This window comes from Simochromis diagramma, unplaced genomic scaffold (assembly GCF_900408965.1).
Source record: "Simochromis diagramma unplaced genomic scaffold, fSimDia1.1 OVJJ01000293.1, whole genome shotgun sequence".
In the NCBI taxonomy this organism is placed as follows: domain Eukaryota; kingdom Metazoa; phylum Chordata; class Actinopteri; order Cichliformes; family Cichlidae; genus Simochromis; species Simochromis diagramma.
Genome location: NW_024386801.1, coordinates 13,132,314 through 13,159,388, shown reverse-complemented (window position 1 = coordinate 13,159,388; position 27,075 = coordinate 13,132,314). Strand labels below are relative to the sequence as shown.

The window sequence follows — 27,075 nt, the reverse complement described above, 5'->3', positions numbered from 1 at the left end:
GCAGACAGTTTGGCAGGGAGCTGTGACAATTCTTGTCACTTTCAAATAAAGGGCCTGCAACTAATCAAATGTGCAGCTACAAACCTGACTTGCAATGATTATGAAAACAATATAATTAACATAAAAATAAAAATAGTGCTCTAGTTTTGTTTTGCGTCACTGAATCGAGCAGACCCCCTCTCCTTTTACAGCGGTGACCTTCAACCCTCCCCTAAAAGCAAAAACCTCCCTCCCTGCCAGGCGGTAGCAGGTTTGGTTAAGCTTGAGCCAAGATAACAAAGAGAGAGCCTGAAGGAAAACTAAAGAGGTAAACCAAATGGATACACTTTTTGTTTTAAAGAGTTTAGCAAAACACACGATAAGCCTAACTATGTTCTCTAAATTGTTTCAAACAATCAGGATGATAATATTTATTTTACCATAATCAAACAGCCCTGCTTTAAAAAAATGCAACTCTCTGCGTAAAAAAAGCAAATGATATTTTGTTATAACTGAGGCAACATTGTGCGATTTTGTGCTGAAGTATGGTTTAGGGGTGAGGCAGAGACTTATTCAATTCTGACCGCTCTGGGACCAGAGTAGCTAAAAATAGCTCTCATTAATTCTACTGTTGTGGTGCTGCAACAGAGTGATTTAGGGGGGAACCTTGCAGCATGAACACTGAGGAACATTTAATAGGTTCTTGTTGTAGTAAATGCCACAAATCGACCAAAACAAATGATAAAATACTGCAAAGAAAATACATCCACTCTCTCTTTGTACTGCCTATTTATTGTATTTCTTTGTAAGGTCTGAGGAAAAAAAAGAGACTTTGATCATTCTCACAAATCTGTTTCAGTGCCAGTGTGATGAAAATGTGACTATTCATATTTCAAGAGTAGTAATGAGTCGAAACAAATAAAATGTGATAATTAAAGGTTTACAGGTGGCTGAAAGCAATAATTCACAATTATTTTTGTTCACATGCATCAGCACATGATTAGCAGCAATAAAGCCAAATGAAGCCAAGTCTGCTGCAAGCTTAAATATTCAATCCTAGCAATAAACATACTGCTGAGTTAAAACAATTCTTTCCCTTTTGCTTCTCTCCAAGACAGTTTTCAAATTACACTGCAGCCAAAGACAAGAAAACAACAACGTGAATACACAACACTATGGCTGCTGGCAATGAATCAACAAAGTAGAATAAGATGATTGATCACTTCAGCAATTGAAATCGATGTACTGGGGAGTGCTGACAACATCTAAAACTCTCCTGCTGGGGAGAGCATAGCCCAATGCTAATGAGAGCCCATGCCTTAGTGCCAGTCAAGGGTTCCCCTGAGAGACAAGTGACACTCTACACATACAACATGGAAAGACACTGTACTGCGGATCTCTACCTGAGGGAACACAGCGGCAGAGATGCAGGAGAGTGATACGAAGGTCAAGAGAAGAAACCCAGAAGACTGATAGAAAAGTTAATCCGCAGCCATGAAGCACATGTATTATCTAAAGGAAACTGTGAAACTCCCTTTTCTTCAATTTTACTCCTTTCATCTATTTGCTGCATAAGTATTCAGATAACACTGATGCATAGAAGATTAGAGGTACTTACATGAATTCATCCTGCTCACTACAGAGGACACAGAGAAAAACGTCTCCAACTCCAACTACTCCCCAGTAAATCCAGCAGGAGATTCCTGCAGACGCACATCAGCAGCCTCAGTGCATGACCGCACCAATCAGTGCTACGAGGGACACTGCCCCCACCTTCCTCTTTCCTTCTGTTAGATTTGAAACCACAGAAATTACGACCACAGGTGAGGGGTTATAAAACACACTCCGCAGCTACACCCTAACGTTTCCTCTGGCCCGTGAGGGTCTGTGTCCTCTACCAACATCTTCCTTCTGAATGTATCCTTCCCTCTAACTCTGTCCTTACACACTCAGGGGATCGAAACAAATCCCCTCCAGCTTGGCAGCGATCTGTGTGGGATCTGCAGTTCCGCTACAGCATGGGACTCCTCTGTACTAGCGAACATCCATCCGCAGTGTAAACTGCTGTATCGGACTTAACCCTTGAGCTGCCGTTAAATCGGAGCAGAATCCACCAATTCGCTCAGCATGTGGGACATTACAAACCACCTCCTGCTTTTCTCAGGTGTGCTGCATTACATGCATAAATTATGCTAACCGTGTTAATGAAATCCCACAGAAGATTGGCTGTTCTGTTAGCTTCATGGTCAGTATTCACAGATTCCATGATTACAGCAAAAACACAACCACCTTTAAATCTGACATTTATATAATCTTTGGGTAAAATTAAGAGATTGATGACACTGCACATGAAATGAAAAGACCCACACAGGGAAATACGAGAGGCAGGCAAAGCAACAAAAACCTAACATGTTAAGTAAAATGTTCAATCGGGAACATCTAACAGCTAAAATATCATTGTGTTTTGTTTGTTGTCACTTTTGTAGCACTGGTTCAGACTACTCTAACTGCAACTGTAGCTTCAGTCAGGGACATTATATAACCAACTATAGTGCGCTTTAGCTATAATTTCAAACATGAAAACATACTCCCCATGCTTATCATAAAAACATCACCAGTTAGTCTGTTTAGGCAAGGGAGCATGTGCTGTGCATGGTCACAGCTACTCCCTAGCGATATGACTGGGAAATGAATATCAACGAGCGTGCTGAAACTGAACTTCCAAGAATGCAACCTCTGCAGTGCAGGTGTCTCCACTGTTGGCATTTAACTTGCATATGAGCACATTTCAGATGAGTGCAAATGTGAACAATATTAAATGACTGACATTTTAACGTCTAACAGTAACAATGTCCAAAATCAGTGCATTCAATCAGCTACCAGCTGCTTTCAGTCAGCCGTATACTATAGGGCATTTTTTACTAAGCCCAAGCATCTTTAAGATTAAAAATAAGACATCTGGGAATAAGAAACACAAACTAATGTGTTTGTTTCTTTTTTTTGTTTGGTTTCACATACCTATTATTGTTATAATTAACTGAACTATTATCTTACCCATGACATCTAACTATGTACAAATCTGTGCAGGTACTTCGTGCTCTTTTCTGTAGAGACAGTAAAAAAAAATCTATTAAAGAGAAAAAGGGAATTATGTGGAGCTGCAGTTTGCGTTTTCACCATCCAACCACTGGATCGCCCCCTGTGGAGACATTTATGTGCCTCTTTGAAGCACAATCCAGTGTTTGTGGTCCGCATATAATCAAGCAGCCTTTAGAGGACACTGTAAGACACCATAAGGGTGCTTGCGTTTATTTCAGTAGTCAAGTCATTTTACACTGTTTTGATTTGAATGCTTCCTGTCATAAGGACAATCTGCATGGTTGCACAAACATATGAATTCATCCCAAGGCAACTTCAGGCATCTGCACTATATGCCAACCACCCAGCCACCTACACACACACCAAGTCTGTGGAGAGCTGCTGTCTCCTTCGCCACCAATAAGAAAAGAGCGGTCATCAAGGAATGGAATGGCGTTACCCTTCACTTTACAGCAGCATCAAAAACTACTGTACTTCTACTGTATTACAGGCTGAAGTAGCAGCATTTTATTCTGCACTTCATCCTTCACAACGACATCAGCTACCCACATAAAGCTCTGGGTATCTTTTTGGACATTAAACTATAAACCATCCACTCAACCTCATGCACTTAAACCTCCTTTACTGCCTGTCACAGAGTGCTCATTACTTCTAAATTTTCTGACATTTATTGAGACAGTCACTACAGACAGTCACTACAGGCATCATTTGCATACCCAATCTTTACACTGGCCCCTTTGAGCATGTTCAGCAGCAGTGACCACTGACACAGATGCACTGTGCATCCAGACAAAGTAAATGGATGACTCATCTGAGAATGCCATTGTGTTATTACACATTTGGTAGAGGAAGTGGAGAATAATATGCACCACAATAAAAAAAAAATATATGAACAAACACACCAACTATTACAACAAGAGATTTTCAGCCTCTCATATTGTAAAACAGCATTGACCAAGCATTCAAATTTAAATTTGAAATTCAAATTTAAATAGACTAATAAACAAAAAAAGCAGCAGATTTTCACAAGTATGCAAGGACATGAGCTCACAGCTTACTAAGGCCATGTGGGACATGAAATCCCACTCATCAGTCAGGATAATGATAAAGCTGGACAAGCCTGACAGACACCCAGTCACCGCGGGGAAGGGGGGAAGAGTTAAATTTACATCCCTCTCAGCTGAACCTGAGAGTGGTGACAGATTCCACACATAGTTTGCTCTCTCCAATAGCTCCTGCCTCCCAGCCTCCAAATTAATTATTTCCACATCAAACTAAAAAGGAATATAAAGAACCTGAGCAGCAATCTGTGAAGACTTGGTGGTCCTGCCACTGCTACATCTTCTTTAAACAATGTGTAGCTACACACAGCAAAACACACATCTACAAGGTCAAAAAAATGGGGTCCAAAAATGCTTTAAATGTCACTCTGTGTGTATATTTATCATGTAAAGATTTTAAAAAAATTATTTTAAAATGTTTAAATATTTGACATAACCTGAGTGAGATACTGAGCTACAGAACCGCCAGTTCCCTTATTTAAATGAACTACAGCTCTATTTCCAGTAACTTGAACTCATATTTACAGCACATTAACTTCTGCAGCAGTCTGTGTTTGAACGTTAGAAACTTGAGCTGTACGTTCACAGTTCACATTAAATACCACAGTTATTGCTTTTACTAAAACTGGTGCTGGAAAACATTGCAAACCATAAAAGAATACAGTTCATTTAATTGCTTTTAGTCTGTGCTTGGATTTCTATTAAAGTGCATCCTGGCCTCAGATTACAACTATATCTTTAGCTTTCTACTCTTTAGGTTTCCTTAGTAACAACACATTTCAAATTCAAAATAGTACACGATCCTACCTTGAAGAGGTGATGTTTGGGCATAAAGACTGAATATGAAACTACACGAAAGGCCAAAGTTCTTTTGGGTTTCTCAGCCTGAAATGAATGCAGTCTGCAGGCAAATCTTATTTAATGTGCTAAGCGTCAAGACTAGCAGTCAACACTGCAATTAACATGTTTCCAGATTAGTGTTTAGACAGTATGATAATTAGCTGTTATTAGAGCCTTGGCTGCCACATTGCTGCTGTCATAAGTGCCCAACACTCCTCTTCTTGTACACATTCATCAGATGAGACAAGACATGTGTTGCTTCATCACAGGGACATTTTGTACTTCTTCACTTTATCTGTTTTCTGCACCCTCTCGCATAACACATGGCAAAAACCCAGCACATGTGGTGTAGTAAATAATGGACAACAGAGTGAGTTGACTGGATGACTTGCCTCAGTATATGTAATAATCGTTTTGTAAGTTAAATGCCAATCTGCATTAAGTGATGTCTAACCCTAACCTTTCCAAAATATTTTCCTTCATAAATTACTGATATGTCCATCACTTTTTAAATTAAGATAGCAAACATTTAATTGAAAGTCATGCAGTTATGGGAGACATTAGCATTTACTGGGATGACTCCAAGATCTAATGTTTAATCAGTTTTCTTTTTTCCCCCAAGTTTTCCCATGAACCCCTGGGCAAATATCTACCTCTTTAGAATTAGTACCATGGATGCTATTGCCATAGATGCTGATCAGGTGCGTTTTTAGACGATTTCTGCTAAAATCAGATATAGCCGTTTTTAGTAAAAAATAACAATTTTTTTTTTTCTGAAGAAAGAATTTGAATACGTATATTCCTATTGGCTATGTCCCACTAACTATAACAACATAATTTAAAAGTTTTGATACTCACTCACGTGGATGGAGGCTTAATGTGAGCTAAGACCATTTGCAGGCCCCACAGCACCATTTAGTGATGCTAACCAGAGCCCGAGAGTGTCCTGAGCACAGAGCAGGAAATCTGGTCCTGAACTCAATCATCCCAGTGGAAGTTATCAGTGCCCCACACAGAGCACACAAGAAGGCAGGAATGTGCTGATAAGCTGAGCCACTGACCTGCCCCCACCTCCTCTTCATCACAGTGATTGAAATGAGGACAGCAGAGCCAAAGAGAAACAGCAATGATAAGGGAGGTTTCTACTCTATAAGAAAAAGGAGGTTCACGCTGAAATGAAACTGAAGAAAGAGTTTCCAAGCCTATTCGTCCTGATAATTCCACATCCCCTTCACACCGGGATTTATGACAGCCTTGATTTACACAAGCTAGCCTCTGTGTAACTGGAACTATAACCACAATGTAAACATGCCATATGACCAGACAGAGGGCAAATGTATTATGAGAACATAGATTTCAATGACATATTGTTAAAACATGTTTGCTAGGAAGTCTAAATTTGGCCACGGATCAAAGCAATGACCTTTTCATGTCCAACACACCCATTGATCTACTAACACTGTCTCCAAAATGTAGTCCAAGGGTGAGGTAGTACATAAGAAACAAAATACCATCATTTATAGCTTGATCTACAGAATGCTAACTCAAGAGCCTTAAACACATGCAATATTAGATACTTCCAAACTATGTTTTGTTGTGAAAACAGTTGTTCAAATAAATGATTTTTTTTTTTTTTTTTTAAAATGGACAAAAACCACGAGTGCATTATAGTAAATTAGCAAAAACCTGCCCTGTGGCAAGTTCCTGCCAGGCCTGTGGTGCTTGTTCAGTTTGTTCATGTATTAAGGCACAAACACGTATGTTAAGTCAACATGTTACTCTTTTTGTCTTCATTATATCACTCTACACAGTCAAATGGTAAATGCCAAACAAATGCATGATAAATATATTAATTTATTTTTGTTCTTTGCAAGTGACATTTTCATTGTGTAAGAATTACAGTAACTATTGGTGTCACTGTTTGATGTACACTTATGTACAGATATGCATGACGACACAGTTAAATGATCCAAAAGTGCCATTGCATTAAAAATTGTTTATCAACATGTATTTGCAAACAACAACTTACGAACAGTTAATGCAGCTGTTCGTTCTGAAATAAGCTACCGCAAATAGTATTTATAATATGTATAGACTTAATTGTTATAAAATAATTCCCAAAAGCTATATAGATGTTGATAATCCTAGATAGAAAGTTTCATCCACATTGCTTAACGTGTCTAGGAGTTAGGAAACAGACACATACATACACTGTAATCCTTATAGTACGATACACTAACATGTTGGGACAGATGTAAGCACAGATGTTACAGTTCTTCAAAATAGCACAGGCTAACTCATTAATTCCCCTCTTTGTTATTCTAGTGGCCCCTGAGGCTATCACTAGCACTGAAATGCAAACTATTTACAGTGTAACACAATGGGTAAATCGGCGGGAACACTTCTCACGCACTTGCACTTACACAGAACGTATATCGAGATATGAAACTCATTGTTTGCAATGCCTTAGCATTAGCACAGTCAGCATCACAGCTTATGAGACTATGGTGCATATTATGAGACTATGGTGCGACTAAAAACAGACCAGCAATACAAACGTATTTAGGAGTAGCGTGTGAATAAAAAGTCTGACAACATTAAGTCCACACAGCTTCCAGCTTTAAACAGAAACACTGACAACAGCAGCAGTGATGATGACTTTAACATGGAAACAGAGTCTGTTTACACACCGCGAAGAGCAAAGAGGCGGAGCCGTTACTGAGACGTGAAAGAAAGCAGCGTGTTTCTAGCGTCCAAACAGCAGCGCTGTTCCCGTAATCATTATTAAAACCTTTACTGGGATAAACGAGCGGGAGTCCTTCATCAAAGCACTTGATCAACAAACTCAGACGTGAAGAAAAACAGACTTTGTAGCTGCTCCATCCACCGCAGTTTGTTTTACACAGCGAAAAGTCTGCAGTAAGCCTCCAGAAGTTATTAAAATCTGCAGATTAACTGTTAACTTAGTCTGATGGCACCTTTAAATTATACAGCTTACTGAAGGCTGACGGCAGCCATCCTATTGCACATGGAAACGAAAAGGGGCGAGTCGAAAATGGGCATGGCAATACTAGACCATATTTATTTCAAGATTTTTTTAGAAACATTTTTCAGATTCAAAGTGAAATAATATAAAATACTGTCTCAATTAAATTTCATTAATATATTCTAAAATGAAAACTTTTTTTTTTCTTTCCACAAGCCAATAAAAATGTACAGGGGCCAGTAAAACTGAGCCACTGACGTGCGGGATTTTAGGTTGGACACTGAATTATTGTTAATATTAATTAACGTCGTAACACCATCGTAACATCTTGTTTTAAGCAGCGCAGAAACTTTGCATCAAAGCACAGGGCAAACTTCAGAGTGCTGATACGCTGGCGTCTATTCATTGCACCCACCACATTCTCCTTTAAAGGCTAACAGACACAAACTCACTGATTCACTTCCACAGACAGAAACCCATGTACAGGAACTCATAAAGCCTTCCAAGAACACAGAGTAAAGATTAATTGAATTTTTTTTATTCTTATTATTTTATTATTATATTATTACTGAAATAATCACTAGCTGCAGCCCTAATCACATTTCTCAATTTCTTTTAAAAGCCATTAAAATGTGTGGCATATTGCAGTTTGCACAAAATTGCACATGCATTGTCATATTAGTTGCTAAATGTGGCTAACATTAGCAGCGGCAGCACCAACAGATTTGCAGGTTGGCACTGAATCCAGTTACCTACAGTCCAAATTGGATGGGGTAAAAGCCAGTATATTCAGCCACAGCCTAAAAACATATTTTCCTTTTAAATATTGGAAAAGTCATACTTAATTTACGATAAGTCATCTACCTTCATTTTCAGGTATCTAGTTTGTACAATACATTTCCAGTAAATTAATAAACAATGGCTCTGTTTTCTCCTTGTTAATGTAGCTTTGACTTATGTCTGCATATTATTATTGTTTGCACTGAAGCACCGCAGCAATTTCCTAATGTTGTAAACCTCAACATCTGGCAATAAACCCCATTCTGATTCTGATTCTGATTCATATACATAAGCCTAAAAATGTAAATTGGTATCAGCACCCAACAGTCAAGACTGGGCTCTAATCAAACATTTTCAGCCATTGTTTTCCAGCATCCTTAATTTAAACACATTCTTTATCATCTGCACAGAGGCCATCCACTTTGATATCTTTTATATGAAAGTAATCTGTGTGCATAGTCCTATCTGCAAAACCAAGGTTTATAGGTGCAGCATGTATAAACACATGGCATAAATACAGTAATTCAGTCTCATTAGTATGTCTGTTGTCACCACCAAACAGATAAGCCCCTAAATTCCAGCCAGTTTCTATAAATACACAGGATTACAAAGCTGCAGTCAGTCAAATTTAACTTAAGTAGGCAAAATATCAGATGCGCTTGTCCTTCCAAAACCGCAATGACTCAGATGATTGTTGCTCTCATGACAGCTCAGGGCAACATGATTTACAAACCAACATGTATGTCTGCCCTTGGGTTGATATTTTCTTCTTCACAGTAACATGTTTGCCAGAGTCGCTGCCTGTACAGCTCTGTGTTCTGATCTGTTTTTCAGCAGGGAAAGAAAGACGCAAACTGGATTGTGCAATGAAACATCTGAAGGGTAACCACAAACATCATCTGTAGTATGACTCTCCCACTTCATTTGACAAATCTATTTTCCTTCCCAGCTGCAGATTCATCTAGTGTTACTATCACAATGCCAGTCGCCAGCATTTACACATTTTAGTCACACGCACAAGGGAGTTCAAGATGAAGATGTGCGCCAATGAATCACAAAACTTCCAGTAAAATATGCAGTAATTATATATGTGATAGGGTAAAAAAATCACTGCAATTGTTAAATAGCATTCAGTGTTAAAGTCATAGACTGTATTAACAAAAACAACACAAGTGAAATGCATGACAGGACCACTGCTATATTTTTCCAAAAAACATAACAAAACTTCATACACATTTAATATCTGGCATCTTGGCCGGAAGTGACGCTTAGACATCTCACAATCTTCTTTTGTATTCAAAACAAGATTGTGAGATGTAAGGAACCACCAGAAAGAGGTGGTTGATCGTTTTCCTCTGCAGCTAAACTGACTTAGGAATCCCTTAAGAAGCTTTTGGAAGGATAAGGTAAAGAAATTAGAGTCAATACAGGATATTTCGATTACTAAAATCCCGGATAACATCAAGTCAGAATCTGAAGCTCACATCTTCATTGTTATCTCATATTTCTACACGTCCTAACATGCTAGTGTCTTCTGTACATAAATTAAATAGGTTACAGCACATGTGAAAACGAGATAAGTGATAATAGCATGCAAAAAAAAAAAAAAAAAAAACTTACATCAATCAATACTAAACAGGTGAACACTGGTGCCTTCAGTTCATGTTAGCAGCTGTCCATTGGTTAGTATGGAAACTAACAATGAAAGTTAGCCTGCATGCGCCATACCAAACAGTCGTTTATCCCCACCAAAGACCCCCCCACACACACACACACACGCACACACATAGCTGGTATTATTATGACATGTTTAAAATGTAACGACAGCGGGGCAGGCGAGCAGGTAGTCCAGTGCCACTAACCTAATCCCAGCTAAGGACCTAACAACTTTCCCAAAAATCCCACTTCGTTTTTTTTTTTTTTTTTTTACTAACGGCACATCAGTACAAGGTGAGACAGCGCACCACCTCCCCCTTTAATTTACAAAGAGGAAGAAAAAAACCCATGTCATATTTCTAGCAGCTGACTTCATATTACCACTCCCTCCTTGCGTCCTGCACCCTGACACTAAATCTTGTGCCCCTTTTATACCCTCTTGGTCAAATCAGCCCCCTAGCTGGCCGACATTTTGTTCCAGCAGCTAGGCTAGCTACTCCCAGCTAATCTTACCTGGACGCACTTAATAACCCGTCCGCTCGATGACAGCTCTAACGCAAGGCATTCTGTAGCTTATTCTGACCGTTTATGCATGTCCCACATAAAATACGTTAATGAACCTCGTTATTGGCCATTTCAAATAAGGGGTTAGCGTGGCAACTTGCTAACCCCTTAGCATAGCGCGCAGATGCAGTTGGTAGCAGCGAGGTAGCTAAGTTACCTCGGCTTGCACCGTTATCGTTCGCCTGTACCCGCAGGGGGACACATCCAGTCAACTCCTACGGCTGCAAAGAAAAACACGCTCCCCAACAACGCACTTGAGGAAAAAATCAAGATAACCATTCACCTTCGTGAAAGCAATGGTCCTCTCGGCGTGCTTGTTAAAATCTCACATAAAAGGAAAGGGGTCTCTCTGGTGTGGCTCCAGAGCAGCAGCAGCCGCCGCACTGCAATGGCAGGCAGTGGATGAAGCCTGCCCCCCCCCCCCTGCGCTCACACTTCGGCTGCCTGCTCCGCCGCGGCGACAGTGACAGGTTCGCCTGGAAGAAACCATTCCGGTTTATCCGCGGGGGGAGAGGAGGAGGAGGAGAGCAGGGATGCAGAGAGGCTGCCCACAGCAGGAGCAGCAGCAGTGATATCCAGCAACACGAAGCGCCATTCCAGCGCGTCGTTGAAGATGGAGAAAACACGCCGAAGACGCTTTATCAGATTGCGGTGAACATATCATTATCCAGTTTTAGGACCCGAGTAATTAAGGCGACTGTTATTTTGTCATCGATTAATAAATATCAATGTAATTAGATATTCCTGAAGTGGACCGTCGACGATTGTTAATGTTTTTTCATATAACTTGTTATAATTACACTTTTTAACTTTATTATTAGCCTATACGTTAGATAAACTAAATCTGGTTTAAATTAATGCATTGATTGCGAGAAGCCATTTAAATTTCACATTAGGTGAACATGTTTATTGACTAACAGGGGACACTATTATTGCTTGGGTTTTTTAATTATCATTATTTTAATCTAAATAATAACACAAGTTTAGACAGCAGATCAGTGCATGGTCAAATAAATTAGAAAAAGCAGGTAAATTTTCATTTTATTTAGGTTAACAAATTTTCTGTTGTCAATAAAAAGCTTGTGAGTGTGTAGTCAGTCATAAATAACCCCCAGAACGGCAAGTCGCTAAAAACTTATTAACTTTGAAGTTAATATTTGTCTTGACCACCAAACTGCCCTTTCCCCCCCCTTTTTCCAGGTAATATGCTTTGCACTAAACCAAATTGTCTGCCCTCTTTTCCTCATATTGTGCAAAAAGGTAAAGTACAGAGAGGTATTTTTGTGTGAGGATGACAGGGCTATTGGCAGTGTTTGCATTCATACTTTTAAAAGTGTAGTTTTAAAATAGTATTTTTTTGCTTTTTTGCCAACATTATGAGAGTATTTTTAAAACACAGCTCATTCACATGCTGCAGTACTCGCTAGTGTCAAAACTAAGACACTCCAAGATTTTTTTTTAAAGCAAACAACATTTGTAAACATTTAACACAAAGCTAGAACACATATTCATTAGTTATAGACACAGAACAGTAATTCAAAAGATTGACTTTAACAAATCTGTAGGGTTCACTAAGTGTCCTTTAAAGGCATCAGTGCTGGACAAGGACAGGACGCTTTATCCCACATGCCTTTCTCCACATGTGTGAATAGATGCCTTCCTTATGTTGCTCTGAATGCAAACTGTGTCACCAAGAAATGTATTTAGCTATTACTTTTAACAACCTCAAACGTAAACTTTTTTATAGGAAAAGCTGAGGTAGGTTACTTAAGTTGTAACTACATGGTGCAGAAAGCCATTTAAAATGCAGAGGATAGAATTAAAATCCAGCCTACAGTCACGATGCTCAATACTCCTTCCCATGGGGGCATACAGATTTAATCAATATACAGCTGAATGTAAATTGTGCACTGCACCAAACTCCACTCTTAAGACTCTATCGCATGCACTTTAGTTTGTTAGCGTTTCCACAAGTAACTAATTCCCTGCAGCGCCGTCCGTTGTGTATTTTATCACTTTGAGAATGTGTGACCGTTCTTGTCACCTCTACCTCTGGCACTAATGAACGCAGGAGAAGATAGGGCCTGAATATAATGCTGGAGGAGCACAGAGGTCCTGCAATGTAGCTGACGTAAGGAGATCGCTGCAGATTTCATTGGAGGATCAGAAGGAGAAGGGGGAGGTGAGGGGCATCTTGAATGGAAGAATGCGTGTTGGCCAAGGTCATAAGAATTAGATAAACAAAGGCAGGCACAGATGTCGTGTGGAAAAGCAAAGTGTAATGAGCAGCAGTTGTAACTTACAACTTTTCTGTGCTTATATTGTGATAACAGCAAAACCTTTTGCAGTAATTGAGAGTGTGATGTGTATCTGGAGGATGAGACTCATCATTGTAAGTTCTTGTCACACATTACAATGTTCAAAGTTTGTAAGCAGAAAAAATCAAACCATACTTGTAATGCATGTCCTGTTTTGCCATCTGCGTCTGTGAATTGAAGCAGCTTTGATGTGAGCTCATGCCTCTTAATGTATTTCTGCAGAAGCCCTTGACGTACCCTCTGTTATTGCTACAAGAGTGTTTGCATCACTGACTTCAACAGCACAGAGGGAGTTTCACACGCCGTGCAACAGAATAATGCAGCGTCTTCTCCCCCCCATCAGTGCATCTAAAAACACAGACAGGATCCAAAGCAAAGTATGACCAGAGTGGGAACGAATTACACGAGTGGAAAAGCAAATTAGAAATTCACAGCAGGCTGGCTTTTAGAGTGCACTGCCCCTGACGGCACGTGAGTCACCTCTCGGCTGTACAGGTCAGGAAAACAGCCGACTAAGCAAAGGCTGGCGTGGCCATCTATGTGCTTTAATGACCACAGCTATCAAATGACATGACAGAAGTTAAACATAGCACTGCAGCAGAGGAAAATAAATGCATTTGTCCAATAGCTACGTGGAATAATATATGATATGCCATGACTCCATGTTGCCAAAGCTGCAAGATGATACGCAAAACTTTGTTTCTTATCTTGTTACCCAGTGGCTGGTTTTACAAATTGGAGTACATCAGTGTAATCCCATAACGGAGTGAGCTGGCTACTGTACAGTGGCTTGTGTTTCTGCGATTTCTGTGTTGTCCTCTGTCAGCATCACTGACCTCTAGCATGAGAAAGCATCCCACTGACGTGACAGCCAAGCCATTACTTCAGGACAGAAAGGTTTTCAGAGGGCCGTGACGTTATGAAGCGCGGCACATAGACGCCGTCATTCGTGATCTCACGAGTAGGAGGCATCTTGTAAAGTCAGCAGGTAAGAAAAGCACCCATCAAACAGGGTTTTATAGATGAATGAAGTGTGACCTCTGTAAAGCATGTAGAGCGGTAAAATCCAGCTGAAGGCTCTAGGAGACACGATGTTGCTGCTGGTACCTGGATTAGAAGCTCATTTTACAGTTTGTGATTGCATCATCAGTCATAATATATATATTTAATCTGGAGTGTAATATTCAGTTCCCGCATCCAAATATAGATGGTATTCATGATGATAATCATGCAGCTGTTTGCTGTTTAACCTTTTGAGTACTGCGCTTTTATGTAAGGCCCAGCTAATGATTCACATTTGTCTTTGTGGTTTGCTTCCTTTGAATGCAATTAATAATTTATTTATTTTTATTATCACATGAATTGCCAAATGGCTGCTTTGAAATGTGCTTTTGCTGCAAAGGAGCAGCTAAATTGTCACCGTATATCTGTGGAGAATTTGACTTTTGCACCGTCCGTATTATCGCAGCGGATCAAAAATGCTATCCCAGAAAATACTCTATTACATAAGTGTCTTATCTTTTTTAAATTTCCACTTTAAACACAGGTAGCCTGTTTAATAAACTGGTGCAAGCATTCTGATCTAGAGTTAGTGGAAAATAAGGAATGACACAAACACCATCTGACACCATGGACGTTCAGGATGTGATTGAGAAAGGACAAATCTGGATTTACTGATTCGTGCTTTTTAAAAGCTAAAATCATGTTCAGGAGGGAGGAAACACATATTTTCCAAGATTCCCCAAATGAACCTATAATCTGTGTCTCATTTTCCCACCAACGGCTGAGAGCTCAGACATATCAGGTGACATGAAACGGCCTCACATCCCCGGCCTGCGGATCATGTGACAACAGTCTACCACAGCATCCAAATCCTCTGGATCAAACGACATCATGTACACCGGCAAAGAAGCAATCACCTAAGTATGTTTATCCCAGGAGGGAGCATGAATGCTAATAAAGATGAACAATTCCAATCAGTTAATGTGGATGCGCGTTATGATAGAGAGGTTTTTCACTAGTAAGGTGGGGGGCTAAATTGTTTTGCCTTTGAGCAAATGCAAAAGTTAACCATGAAGCTGAATTCCTCGAGGGGGAATTAAAGATTTTAAAGGACCAGTTTTGGTTCTGCAGAGTGCTGAATGGCACCAATGTGTTGATTTTCAGCGTGCATTAAGAGGAACTGCTGAAATCCTGTGATCTAAGGCCTAACCACCTACACACCGTGTGACCCAGGATGTGGGTCTTAAATTTATGAGGTGGCTGCTTCTTATTCCCCATCATCAAGAACTTTAAATTATTTTGGATTCATAAGCGGCTGTCTATCCTTGGCTTGCTCCAAAGAGAAAAACCTTGCTCGGGATGATAGTAAAGCAATTAGAGGCCTAGGTGGACTGTAATCAGATGGTCCCTTTGGACCAGACCGAAGGGGTATTTTGGAGGGCAGTTGATAGGGGTAACAGAGACAGGAAGAAAAAGGGAGAAAAATCACCCAGGTGTAATTTACCGCACTGCGGAAATAAGCCAGACCATGCTATAAATCTCCACTTCTCATTTCTACTAGAAAATAATTTTTACTAAAGTGCAGGTTAAGTCACTGGCAGATCCCATGAGAAAAAGATAAATCAGGGCATAGAGTGCATGGTTGAAGGTGTCCCCCCTAATGCAATAAATTAAAAAAGCATGGAGTTAAACAATACTGTATCATCGGCTTCAGCAATCAACTCTACCACTTCCTGTGGCTGCACAGTTCATTTATTGTCGCGATCATTTGTATCGTAACATTAGTGCCTATGTAAAAGCTTAACCCAACATCCAACCCCCCTTTTTTTCTCTATTGTGTCAGCTGTGCAAAAAAAAAAAAAAAGAGAGCATGTGTCACTCTGTTCCTGTGCATTTAAGTAGTAAAACTCTGCCCTCTGCAGGCTTTCAGAAGAACACTTTATCTGTCTTGAACCTGGCTGTGTCAAGCCTCGCAAGAAGAAATCTATATGAAGAATTATTCATGATGGCGTGAACACAAGCAGGAGGAGAGTGGATCTGCGTGATTGCAGGCCCATGTTGGCGGGTGATGCACGCGCGATCTAATGGAGGGAGACGCATGAAGGAGCTGCGGCTGTTCGGGTCTGCCGTGATGGGATGCTCCTGAGCCTAAACAGCATATGGTGCCTCCCTGGGCATCAACACACATCCTACATGTACAGAAACATGGCAGGCTGCAAGAAGCACACAGACGCACCGCTTACACAGCAAGCGTGCACACATCTAACTACACAAAAAATACAAACACACACTGCTATCTGTCATGTAGAAATATAAATCAGTAAAGTAAAACCTTACATTTAACATGATGTGACATGTTAAACCTTACAGTACTTGAAGCTAGGGGTGCACTGATATATTGGCGTTGTTATTGGCTGATGTTGTCCTTGTTGCCTGACATCAACATATCGACTTCCTTCAAAGACAGAATTAAATGTCAACAATGTCCATCTGGACTGGATCGTCATTCATCTGAATTTATATGATCTGATACTATCAACGAGTATGTTGCTTGATGTAAACACCTAATGAGTAAAGGGAAAAGCTCACAATATAGCATTATCACAATGGAAGGTTATTATTTAGACAATGAAACAGCAGCTATTTGTGATAATCACTTACTGATGTCCATTTCATTTTAGAAAATAATCACACCGTTGCTGGAACTAGTTTCTTAAAAGTTTAAAACCTATGTTTCTCTCAGGAGAGAGACTCAGTGTATTTGGACTAAATAAAACCACCAGATGTTGAAAAAACTGTCATCCTTTTCATTAATTATTTACTTATCATAATAAATCATTCTGAACCCTTTTCAATAAGCAATGCAATGACTCATCTGTGGATATGATTAGTATCACATTTTCCTCTGAGGTGTTTGCTGGGAAATGCAACATATATTTTTGCTGCCTGTAAAATGTATTTGCTTCCAGAAAACCAGCATGCGCTCATGTCATGATAATCAATCAGCGGACATTGTAATCTACGGCGCGTCCACAACCCTCGTGATTGATTAAGCTGTCTCGGCGCAGCCTCCTCACTCTTCCATTCTTCATGCCTGACTTGCCCACCATGGCCACCATTTTGATTCATACAAACATTACATCATCCTGCTGGGCGTCCTTCACTTGACCATACCCTCAGGTCCTCAACATGAACTTTGAGTCCTCCTTGAAAATCAGCCAACATCGTAATGAGGGTCTTTTATTGTGGCGGTAATAGATCGAGGCTGTATTTTTACAACAGGAAATGTGCATGTGTGTGAGATGTTGGTGTAGTGCAACATTTTCAGTAAACCTCAGCTGCGCACAGGACCCGCTGCCCAGGTCTCGCACCCCCTATCATAAATCAAGTGGAAAAGTCAATAGAGTTGTTGGAATTTATGTGAGTTTGAGTCTTCTCTTTTGAGATGATTTGTTGTAGATGAGGGACTAGAGTACAACAATTCAGAGGCACAATTTATTTTCCTCAAATTGTCCACTGACAAGCAAGGACTCTGGACAAGAGGAAATCGCAAATGCTGACAGAAACAGAAGCGTTACAAAAACATGCAACAACTAGTTAATTAGGGGTCAAAATGCACAATTTTTTGTGAATTAGCAAATGCTACAAAGCACCGTGCAGTGTCATCATAGAGCCTTAACTGACCCCACCAGATGTCCTAACCGAGGACACATAGATAGTCCTTGTTCTCGGGTCACACCCCCAAGACACGTCCTCAACATCTGCCATTCCCACCGCACAGCATTTGGGATCACACATACACCCATCAGCAGCATCACACATGGTCCGCTCAAGCTCAGTGTCATATATAAGCCCCCTGAATCACCTCCAACCACCCCCCAAGTGCTTATCACCAACAGGACATAAAAATCATTCATTTGACTGTTCTTACATAACAGACCTGCCTCATGTAGAGGAAATCAGTTGCTCCAATCCCAGTTCTTCCCCCATGACCCCCCTTACTCATCCCCGCTCCTCCTTCCATTGTGTTAGTCGTGATAAATCTCCTGCACCCACCCCCTATGCACTGTTCCTCCCTCCTTTCCACAGCTCTTGTTGTGCGTCCCGCTCAGGTGCGGCCCTCCGCTCCCGCTCTTATGCACTTCCATTCCTTCATCGCATGGGAACAATCTCCTGGTAACAGGCCCCTGAATATGCAGATTGGTTAATTCAGCTGCAGTTGCTCTCTCTGTAAATGCATCTGCAGCACTTTCCTAAGACTGAGCAGTGAATAAATGCTTACGCTGGGGCTTTTTAGGTGGTAGTTGGGGGGGGGGGGGGGGGGGGGGGGGAGTGCCTGTGTCCATGGCAGATTGCAGCCAAGGATGGGATTTTGAGAGTGGAATAAGGCAAGCAGAACTAATAAGAGATTAGGCTTTGACCGGTGCAAACCTCGGGCCCAGGTAGTGACTGATCCTGATCAGTTAAGGAGTAATTAATTTAATTGTGCTTTTTATCATGGCTTAGCTGCATCTCCTCCCTGCTGATGCAGTTATAGCTTCTCTCTGCAGCTCACCTGGTTATAGCCTTTGCAGCAAACATTCCTTTAACATTTTCCAAAACAGCTGAGAGAGCAGGAAAAACACTGCATTAAAAACACATCTTCTCCCAAAATCAACGCACACACGAAAACAGCAAGCTCAGTTGCACCAAGGCTACACGGCCTTTTTCTGCTCGTCTGTAAAAGACGTTTGATGTAACATAGCGCACGCAAAGAGCCGCACATTCAGGAACAAAATACACCAAGCAATGTATTTTTTAGAGCACCGGAGTCAAAGATATTAGAAGTGTAAATGATAACGAAAATGGGATTTTGTGCTCCACTGTGTGCAACACTGCTTTGCAAAGTTAGTGTCACTCGTGAACATGGAAAAATAACTCCTGCCATACACAAAGGGACTGGGTGCATAAAAAGACTGTAGTTAAACCCCCTTCTCCATCTCTGTTGTGCTTTCTGCAGCCTTAGCACTAAAATCTGATTCAAGCTTTCTGTGAACAAGTGCACTGCTTGCCAATACAAATGACAGCGGGAGTGGGCCACGCGCCAAAGTCCTCCCCTGACTATCAAGAGAGAAAAGCAATCAAAAGAAGCAATCAATATAAACAAAGTCTTAACTACTATTGATTATTTAGCTCCACACTGATGGGCAATGATAGTTATGGACCTGAATTCATACACTCAGTTGATTAATATCTTTACCCATGTGTTGAATCAGCCAAACAGGCAAGATTTTTTACATTATTTTTTAATTTTTGGGGGGTGGGATTGTATAAAACAAATGCACATCACCCAGAGGCTCAGTGGCAGTGTTGTGTCTGGTGTGACATGCCAGCGGGATGTAACGGAAACTGTTCCTCAGCTCAGCATCCTGCGGTGTCATCACTCACTGTAAGGCGGACCGTTACTTCCATCAGCTGCATTTGAGTTTGGGCAAGTCAGCAAGTTTTCCTCTATTGCACACGCAGCCCATGCAAAAGAAATATACCCTGGAAAGGCCCAGGATCCCTTAGCTGAGCTCTCAGTCTCTGGTGAGGTAGTGGCCACTCAGGCTGTTTCAAGTATCCTCTCTGAGCGGTAGGTCATAAAGACAAATGACAGCACGGTGTATGACTTACAGAGCGTGATAGGAAACGAGAATGCAGAAACGCCACACTGCTTTTTTTATTCCAATGAAAGCTTAGGTTGGTTATGCATGGCTCAAAATCAAGGCCACCACTAATCTGTCAATTACAGCCTAAAAGCCTCCACCATATCACCGCCAGGTTTGCTGGATGGGAACTGAATGTTGATTTTGTAATTACTTTTCAAATGTAGGTCTTTTGTTTAGTCAATCATGACAATTCTTTCCTTTTTTTTGTCGGTGCAGACAATGACTGATATACGCCGCTAAACTCACTATGCAGGAGGGTTTTCGCTGCTTTTAGCCACGTTAATTAAATGGCTTTAGGGATAAAAAATATATATCAGCCTGTCACTCAATTGGTCCGCCACTTACACTGAAGCATTTCAAGTATTGGATGGATTGCGCTCATGCTGAATCCTACAGTAGTGACTTCAGGCCAACAGTTTCTCCTTTTATTGAAATAAAAGTATCTTTGCAACTACTTTATGGATTTATACAAAGGCAAATTTAATGCAGATATCCCATGATCACCAGGGGATAAATAAGGATAAATCCTATTTTTTTTTTCTCATAATCCTCTGACTTTTACTCTCATGCCACCATGAGGTCGTGATTTATGGTTTTGGGCAAAATACTTCAACAATTACAGGATTGATTGCTGTGAAATTCAGTTCAGATGGATTGCAGCAACACTGGGGATCTTCTTTCATATAACGCCATCCTCAAGTCAAACAGCTTCCAGTATGTGGTTTATCACAAATACCTGCAAAACTGATAACAAATCCATGAACCCGAACTGTGCTATATGCTGCTATATGCTTACTGAAGCTAAAAATAAGCTCTCAAAATACACTTAATAGTATTTAAAAGCATTTTATGTGATTATAACTTGTTTAAAAGAAATTACAACACTTCAAAAGAAACTACATACATACCCTAGAGGCAATAAAAACTCATGTTCTCAAGGGCTGGTATTATTTTTTTCTACCAATCCTTGTATTAATAATTAAACCTGCTGAGAGGTTTTCCTTTAATGAGATGGAACAATTGAGCAGAATTCCTAGTCAGGTCATCGCCGAGCTGTCAACACGATACTGCTCCCCTGAGGCTGAGGCCCTCCAGCTACCTACTGCTATGTCTGTGAATGCGTGCGTTACAACTGTGTTTGCTTTGATTTGCGCACATTAGAGCCGCTCTCCTCATTGTTATGCCTCATGTATCAGAAAGCGCTTTGCAAAGAGCACGTCATGATAACTTAAAGCGACTTTACGGATTTGAAAGGAAAAATGTGACAGGTTTTACTTTGAGCATTTAGGAACAGTTTGGTGGATTCAACAATTGAGACACCTGCGCTCTGAATATAAAAAGAGTGTTTTGTGTATTTGTGTCTCTGTGTGTGGCTTGATCCTAAAACATAATCTAACCGTTTTTATATATTTTGGATCATATAAACCTCAAATATTCATCAGCATCCTGAACTTTATTTTAAACTTTAGAGCAGATTTTAAATGTCACTGTGAGAAAATGTGTCTTTTATGCAGGTCGGTCGGCTTAGTTAAGCATAAAGACTGGAAACGGAACGACATGGAGCTTGACTGTGTCCGGCAAACATCAACATGTTTTATCTCGTTATATAACCACTAATACACCTCAAGTATGAAATTACCCCACAGAATCGCAGCATTTTTACACGTCAGTTATGCTGAGGATTAAATAAATGTCAGGCATTTGTTTCACCTCTGTTTGCAGTCTAACTAGCTTGCAGTGATATTTTCATATTTATGAGTACGCTTTAATAAGCTATAAAAAATAGCATTTTTCCTCAACAGTGTTATACCATTTATTTAATATCTTGATAATACTGACAGCTACTACTATACAATCTAATATGATGCAGTACTTTTTCTTTTGAAGCCAAACTTGAATCTCAAGCTGCCTCCACTCCATCTGTACATGGATGATGACACAAATACTGAGAAACTGTTCAGCTTTTCAATTTCAGCAGTCTTTCAAGATAACAGTAGAAACCCTGGAATAATGGTATGATGACAAATACACTGCTTACTCATCCCATCACGGAACAATTTCAAGAATATTATAGTCAGCTGTCAGTGTACAGTGTAGTTTCCGCTAATCTAACTCTCATCAGCACCCAAGAATATAAGAAATATTCAACTTTAATTAAAGGGTTGCATTGTAAAGCTCCTGTAATCCAGTTATAAATCAGCTATTTGATATTCATGGAATACAAATCACAGCTGAAGGATTTCTCTTTTTCTATTATTATCTTTCTTCTTGCTGCTTTGAAATGATCTAATGTCACTATTTATTTCTGTTATTGTCAAGCTTTGTATGTGGGAATGTTGGAGAACCGCAGAACTAATGTGAATTTTACAGGTCGTGTGTTTTTACCAGGGACAAACAGGTCCTGATTTGCCTGCCTTACTGGGGCAAATGTTTAGAGATTTAAATAACTTCTTTCTTTAGTTGGCACATTATTGTAATTGAAATTTTTCTGTGTTTCTGTTTTTTCTGGCTTCTTGGAAATGTGTATTTATGATAAAAAATCATCACTTTGGCATCCAGTGCATTTACTTACATTAGAATCAAGGAGGTCAATGCTGTCCAAGCTCTTGCTCCTATGAATGCGGCCCTTGATGCGGCGGAGTGATGGCTTGCCCTGACTGGTGGTCACGGAGGAGGCTGCTGTGCCGGAGCCCGCGGTAGGACTGGGGTGTATCCTGAGGTGAGCAGAGAGGGAGCAGGGGGAGTAGGGAGGAAAACAACAACACCACATCAGGGCAAATAAGCTCATGCATATTTTTAATACAGCAGGAGAAAGTGCCACGAGTGAGACTAAAGAAGACGAGGAAGCAGGCTTTAGTGATGTTTCTGCCTTTCAAAATGCCACAGCCCCCCTACAGGATAAAATGGCATTTAAAGAAATCTATAATTGGATTTAATTTTACAGAGGCACTGTAGGGAAGCACCGCAGCTTTGAACACAGAAGGCCAGTGCTGCTCCGCAGGCCATGGCAGCCAAACTACAGCTGGGTTGTGGTGAGATGTGGGGAGGAGGCACACTGGGCTGACCTGTCACCAATACTCTCATGAAATGTTGTACCCATCGCAAATGACATACTTAAGCAGCGCCGCTGGAGCCCTGCTGACCACATTAAAACCCTCTGCCTCTCCTTCCTTTTGTTTCCTATGTTTGTTTCTTAATTGCTGTGTAAATCACTATAATCACCAAAAAATTAATCAGCCCCAATGGGGGTTGAATAAAGCAGTCACATCTACCTCCTTTAAGCCTTACTGTATGTTACTTTAGCTGAACTTTCTAATAGGGCACAATAGTTGTGCTTATACATTATACATACAAGCCTTAAAAATAAACATTATTGATTAGTGGTTTGTAACAAATTACTAATGTTTAAGTTCTCAGGGCGAAAACGTCTTGTTGTCAAAGGGTTCAGAGGGGCGCTTTAAGCTCACAGGAAGCCACTATTAACTCAAATAACCACTTGTTACAACCAAGGTATGCAGAAGAGCATCTCTGAATTCCCAACATGTCAAACCTTGAAGCAGATAGGTTAAAGCAGCAGAATACCACACCAGATGCCACTTCTGTCAGGCCAAGAACAGGAAAAGCGGACAATGGAAGGCTGGAAAAACTGTTGCCTGGTCAGATGAGTCTTGATTTTCTCTGTGACATTCAGATGGCAGGGGCAGATTTTGACATAGATAACATGAAAGCATGGATTCATCCCACCTTGTATCAGTGGTTCAGGCTGCTGGCGGTGGTGTAATGGTGTGGGGGATATTTTCTTGGCACATTTTGGTTCCCTTATTACCAAATGAGCTTTGTTTAAACACTACAGCCTGGAAATACCTGGTTACTCGTGACAGTGAGTTCACTGAAATCAAATGGCCTCCATAGTCACCAGATCAGAGTGTAATAGAGGTTGTGTTGCGTTGTCAGTTTGCCAAATCATGCAGCAACTGGAGTTTTAATCGTCAGTAACCTATCTGTATTTATTACATTTTCCTATTGTTAACTGTAAAGTTAATCCGCTACAAATCTCATCTATAAACGATTAGTAAATAGGTTATTAAGAGTTCATTAACCAGTTCAAACGTTAATTTGTGACTTCAAATTAAGAGTTCAAAAATATGACTGATGTTTCTTAACGACAAAAAAATGTTTTAAATGTCTTTTAAATGTCTCAAATTTGTATATTTATGCCTTTCAGTAATGTATTTCTATATCAACGCAGTTTCAAAGGTGCTGTGATCATTATTGTCACATGCATTGTTTCTCTCTTCTGTTTAAAATACAATGAAAATGTTAAAAAAGTCAAAACAATATACTAGGGCAATCCATACATGACTGGTTTACTCTTTAGAACTTTTTAAAAATCAGCAGTGGATGCTGCCACATAATTTTGTCCGTACTGAATTAATTCAGTGTAGAAAAAGTTTCTCATGAATATAAAAAGCTCATGAAGCATAGTGTAGCTCAAATTGGCGCTATTGTTACTGCCTCTTCTCTTCTCTGAGTCACTCCTAATGAGGATTTAGATAACACAATATTCAATGAGGTAAAATCCCCTCTATACAGTGCAGCTCAGAGAAAACAGATATCCATTAGCGAGCTCAACAGCAAGCCCGAGGAGCTCCCGAGGTTTGGAGGCTCAGCAGAGACGTTACGGGAGAGAGGCGCGGACAAAAATGGGAGGGAAGAGAACATCACCAACCACTTTCTACCTGCATTCATTCAATTATTGCCTGAAGCATACTAAGGGGCTTACTGGAAATGCTACTGTGAACCATTCAACAGTACGAGTACGTGCGGTCAATTACTGCCGACCTCAGGTTGTTCTCATAAACAATACAGCAAACATGACTAATGAGAAAAGCTGCTTGGATTGTATCACAGCCCTGGTGCAGCCTTGCGCATTCAGAGCCTCATTTCTTGGATGTTGATTCTGAAATGGATTTCAGCCAAAACACTTCAAGCCACAAAGGCAAGGAGTAAAATAGTGCCAGCAACTGTGCCGACTCAGATATAATGTGCAGTGAATTATTTCTTATTCTCTAACAAATATGCAGGTGTAATGTTTCACTTGTGAGCTGAGACAATGTATAACACTGTGAGATTTAATAATAGCCTCTCCCTTTCACTTGTGACATTTATGGGCACAGTTTAAACTACATGGATGGATGGATGGCGTTTGGCAGCCCAGAAATATTGCCAAAGTGATTGAAGGTCAAAAGAACTCTTTATAATTTAAAGACACATAGTCACAGATTTGAAACTTTACAGGAATAGTTTGACATGTGGGAAATATTGTCCGATCTTTTCATCTTTTCTCCTCAAGAGAAAGGCTACTACCTAATGTGAACCTCACTATTAAAGGCATAAACCATTCACTTGTGGAGAAATCGGACAGGTTAGCTGGTAGCCAGTGTTACTTAAAACCCCATACTTAAATAATTTAACCAGTTGTGTGCCATTATAATGTTATTTTCCCATCATCTATCCACTTTATTCAATTCTGGGTTGTGCAGGGAAGCTGGTACTTATCCCAGCTGCCATAGGCCAAGAGGCAGCGTACACTCTGCCCAGAGACCAATTAGCCTAACTTCAATGTAAGTCTTTGGACTATGAGAGGAACCCAATAATCCAAAGAAAAATACAAGTCCACAGAGGCACAGCCAGATGATGGACTCGAACACAGGACCTTCTTGCTGTAAGGCCCTGTGGCCCAATGTTATTTTGCTTCTTTGAAAAATATGAAGACCAGTTCAGTCAGTTCATATCTGTTCATGTAATTCTTTCCCTTTTTTCCCTATCATATGCTGTTATGTTGTGGATGTGAATGTACTACAGATGGAAAGTATTTTTTTCTAGTTTTGGATTTTCATGATGTCAAGGAGCACAGAAAGCCTTAATAAGACACTCAGAAGCCCCTCCCACCTACTGTTCAAACGTTGCATTTATGAGGTACTGTTAGTCAGAAGAAAGTTGGGTTAAAGTAGAAAGAGAGCGCAAAATATATTGTATTACACTGCGGATGAACTGAGGGGAATCCATCAAGACCCAGTACAAGACAAATAATCTACTTTATCTACTCTACTGTAGTTAGAGTTTACAAATAAAAATATCATAGTTGGCCCTCTTTAATATGAAACAGCTAGGAGAAGTGTAGCTTGGCCTTGCTTACTGCAAGCAGAGAGAAAAGTATTAAGCATCCGAAACCTAGCATCACTAATTAAGATGCTATATCTTGTCTGTTTCATATGTACCAGAAAAGAAAAGAAAGCTGTTCTTGACGTTATTATAACTTGCTGTAAATTCCTGGAGTGATGTATTAAAAAATACATGTATATACTATCATTCCCACTGCTGTTTCTATACATACAAAAATATGAGATGTCTTCTAGCATATTTTACAATATATAGCAACCACTTATACACAGTACAAATTGCTGCTGTATTTAATTGAATCTGTATTTTTATCAGGGGGTTTTTGGTACACTGTATTTTCTTATTTATTTATTTATTTTTATTTTTCTAATATATCTCTAATTCACTTTTTCTTTTTGACCCTTGTGCTGCTGTAACAAGTGAATTTCCCCAGTGTGGGATTAAATAAAGTCTTTATCTAACAGAGGGGGGTCAAAACAATAACATTTTAAATCATTCAAGAGATTGTAGGCCTAAATCACAGCACCACAGTTTTGACATCACGCATCCAACAGCAGCTGTTTAATATTCATATTTATTTTGTGATTGAAAATGACAATTTTCCTGACATCTGTTGTGGCTAACATTTCAAAACTGGTCCCATCAAGCGAGTACACCCTGTCGGAAATCCTTTATCAGCGTGCATCAGCAGAATGCTAGGGTTTCTGTGGGCCACACCATCCTTCTGTTGAACACAATAGTATTGGTATTAATAATTATTTCGCGCCTGCAGCTCAAGTCACTCCGATGGATAGAGATCAGTGTTTTTTACAGTATATTGCAACACATTTTCCCGCTGTAGGTTTAATAGGTAGTTAAAATAGTCTTGATAAATTGGCTATAGTTTTAGCCAGAGTTAAAGAAAAATCACTGTATAA

General features: G+C 40.1%; 1 protein-coding gene across 9 annotated transcripts in view; it reads right to left on the bottom strand.

The window, feature by feature from the left end:
• The window catches only part of tjp1b (tight junction protein 1b), a 70,147-nt gene that overhangs the window by 26,133 nt on the left and 16,939 nt on the right, over nucleotides 1-27,075 (bottom strand). For 3 of the 9 annotated variants that reach the window (XM_040025934.1, XM_040025935.1, XM_040025937.1), the window contains one exon: nucleotides 22,548-22,689. In XM_040025934.1, coding sequence (XP_039881868.1) covers nucleotides 22,548-22,689 — 142 coding nt within the window. The other 6 variants (XM_040025939.1, XM_040025943.1, XM_040025941.1 and 3 more) reach the window with 6 other exon arrangements.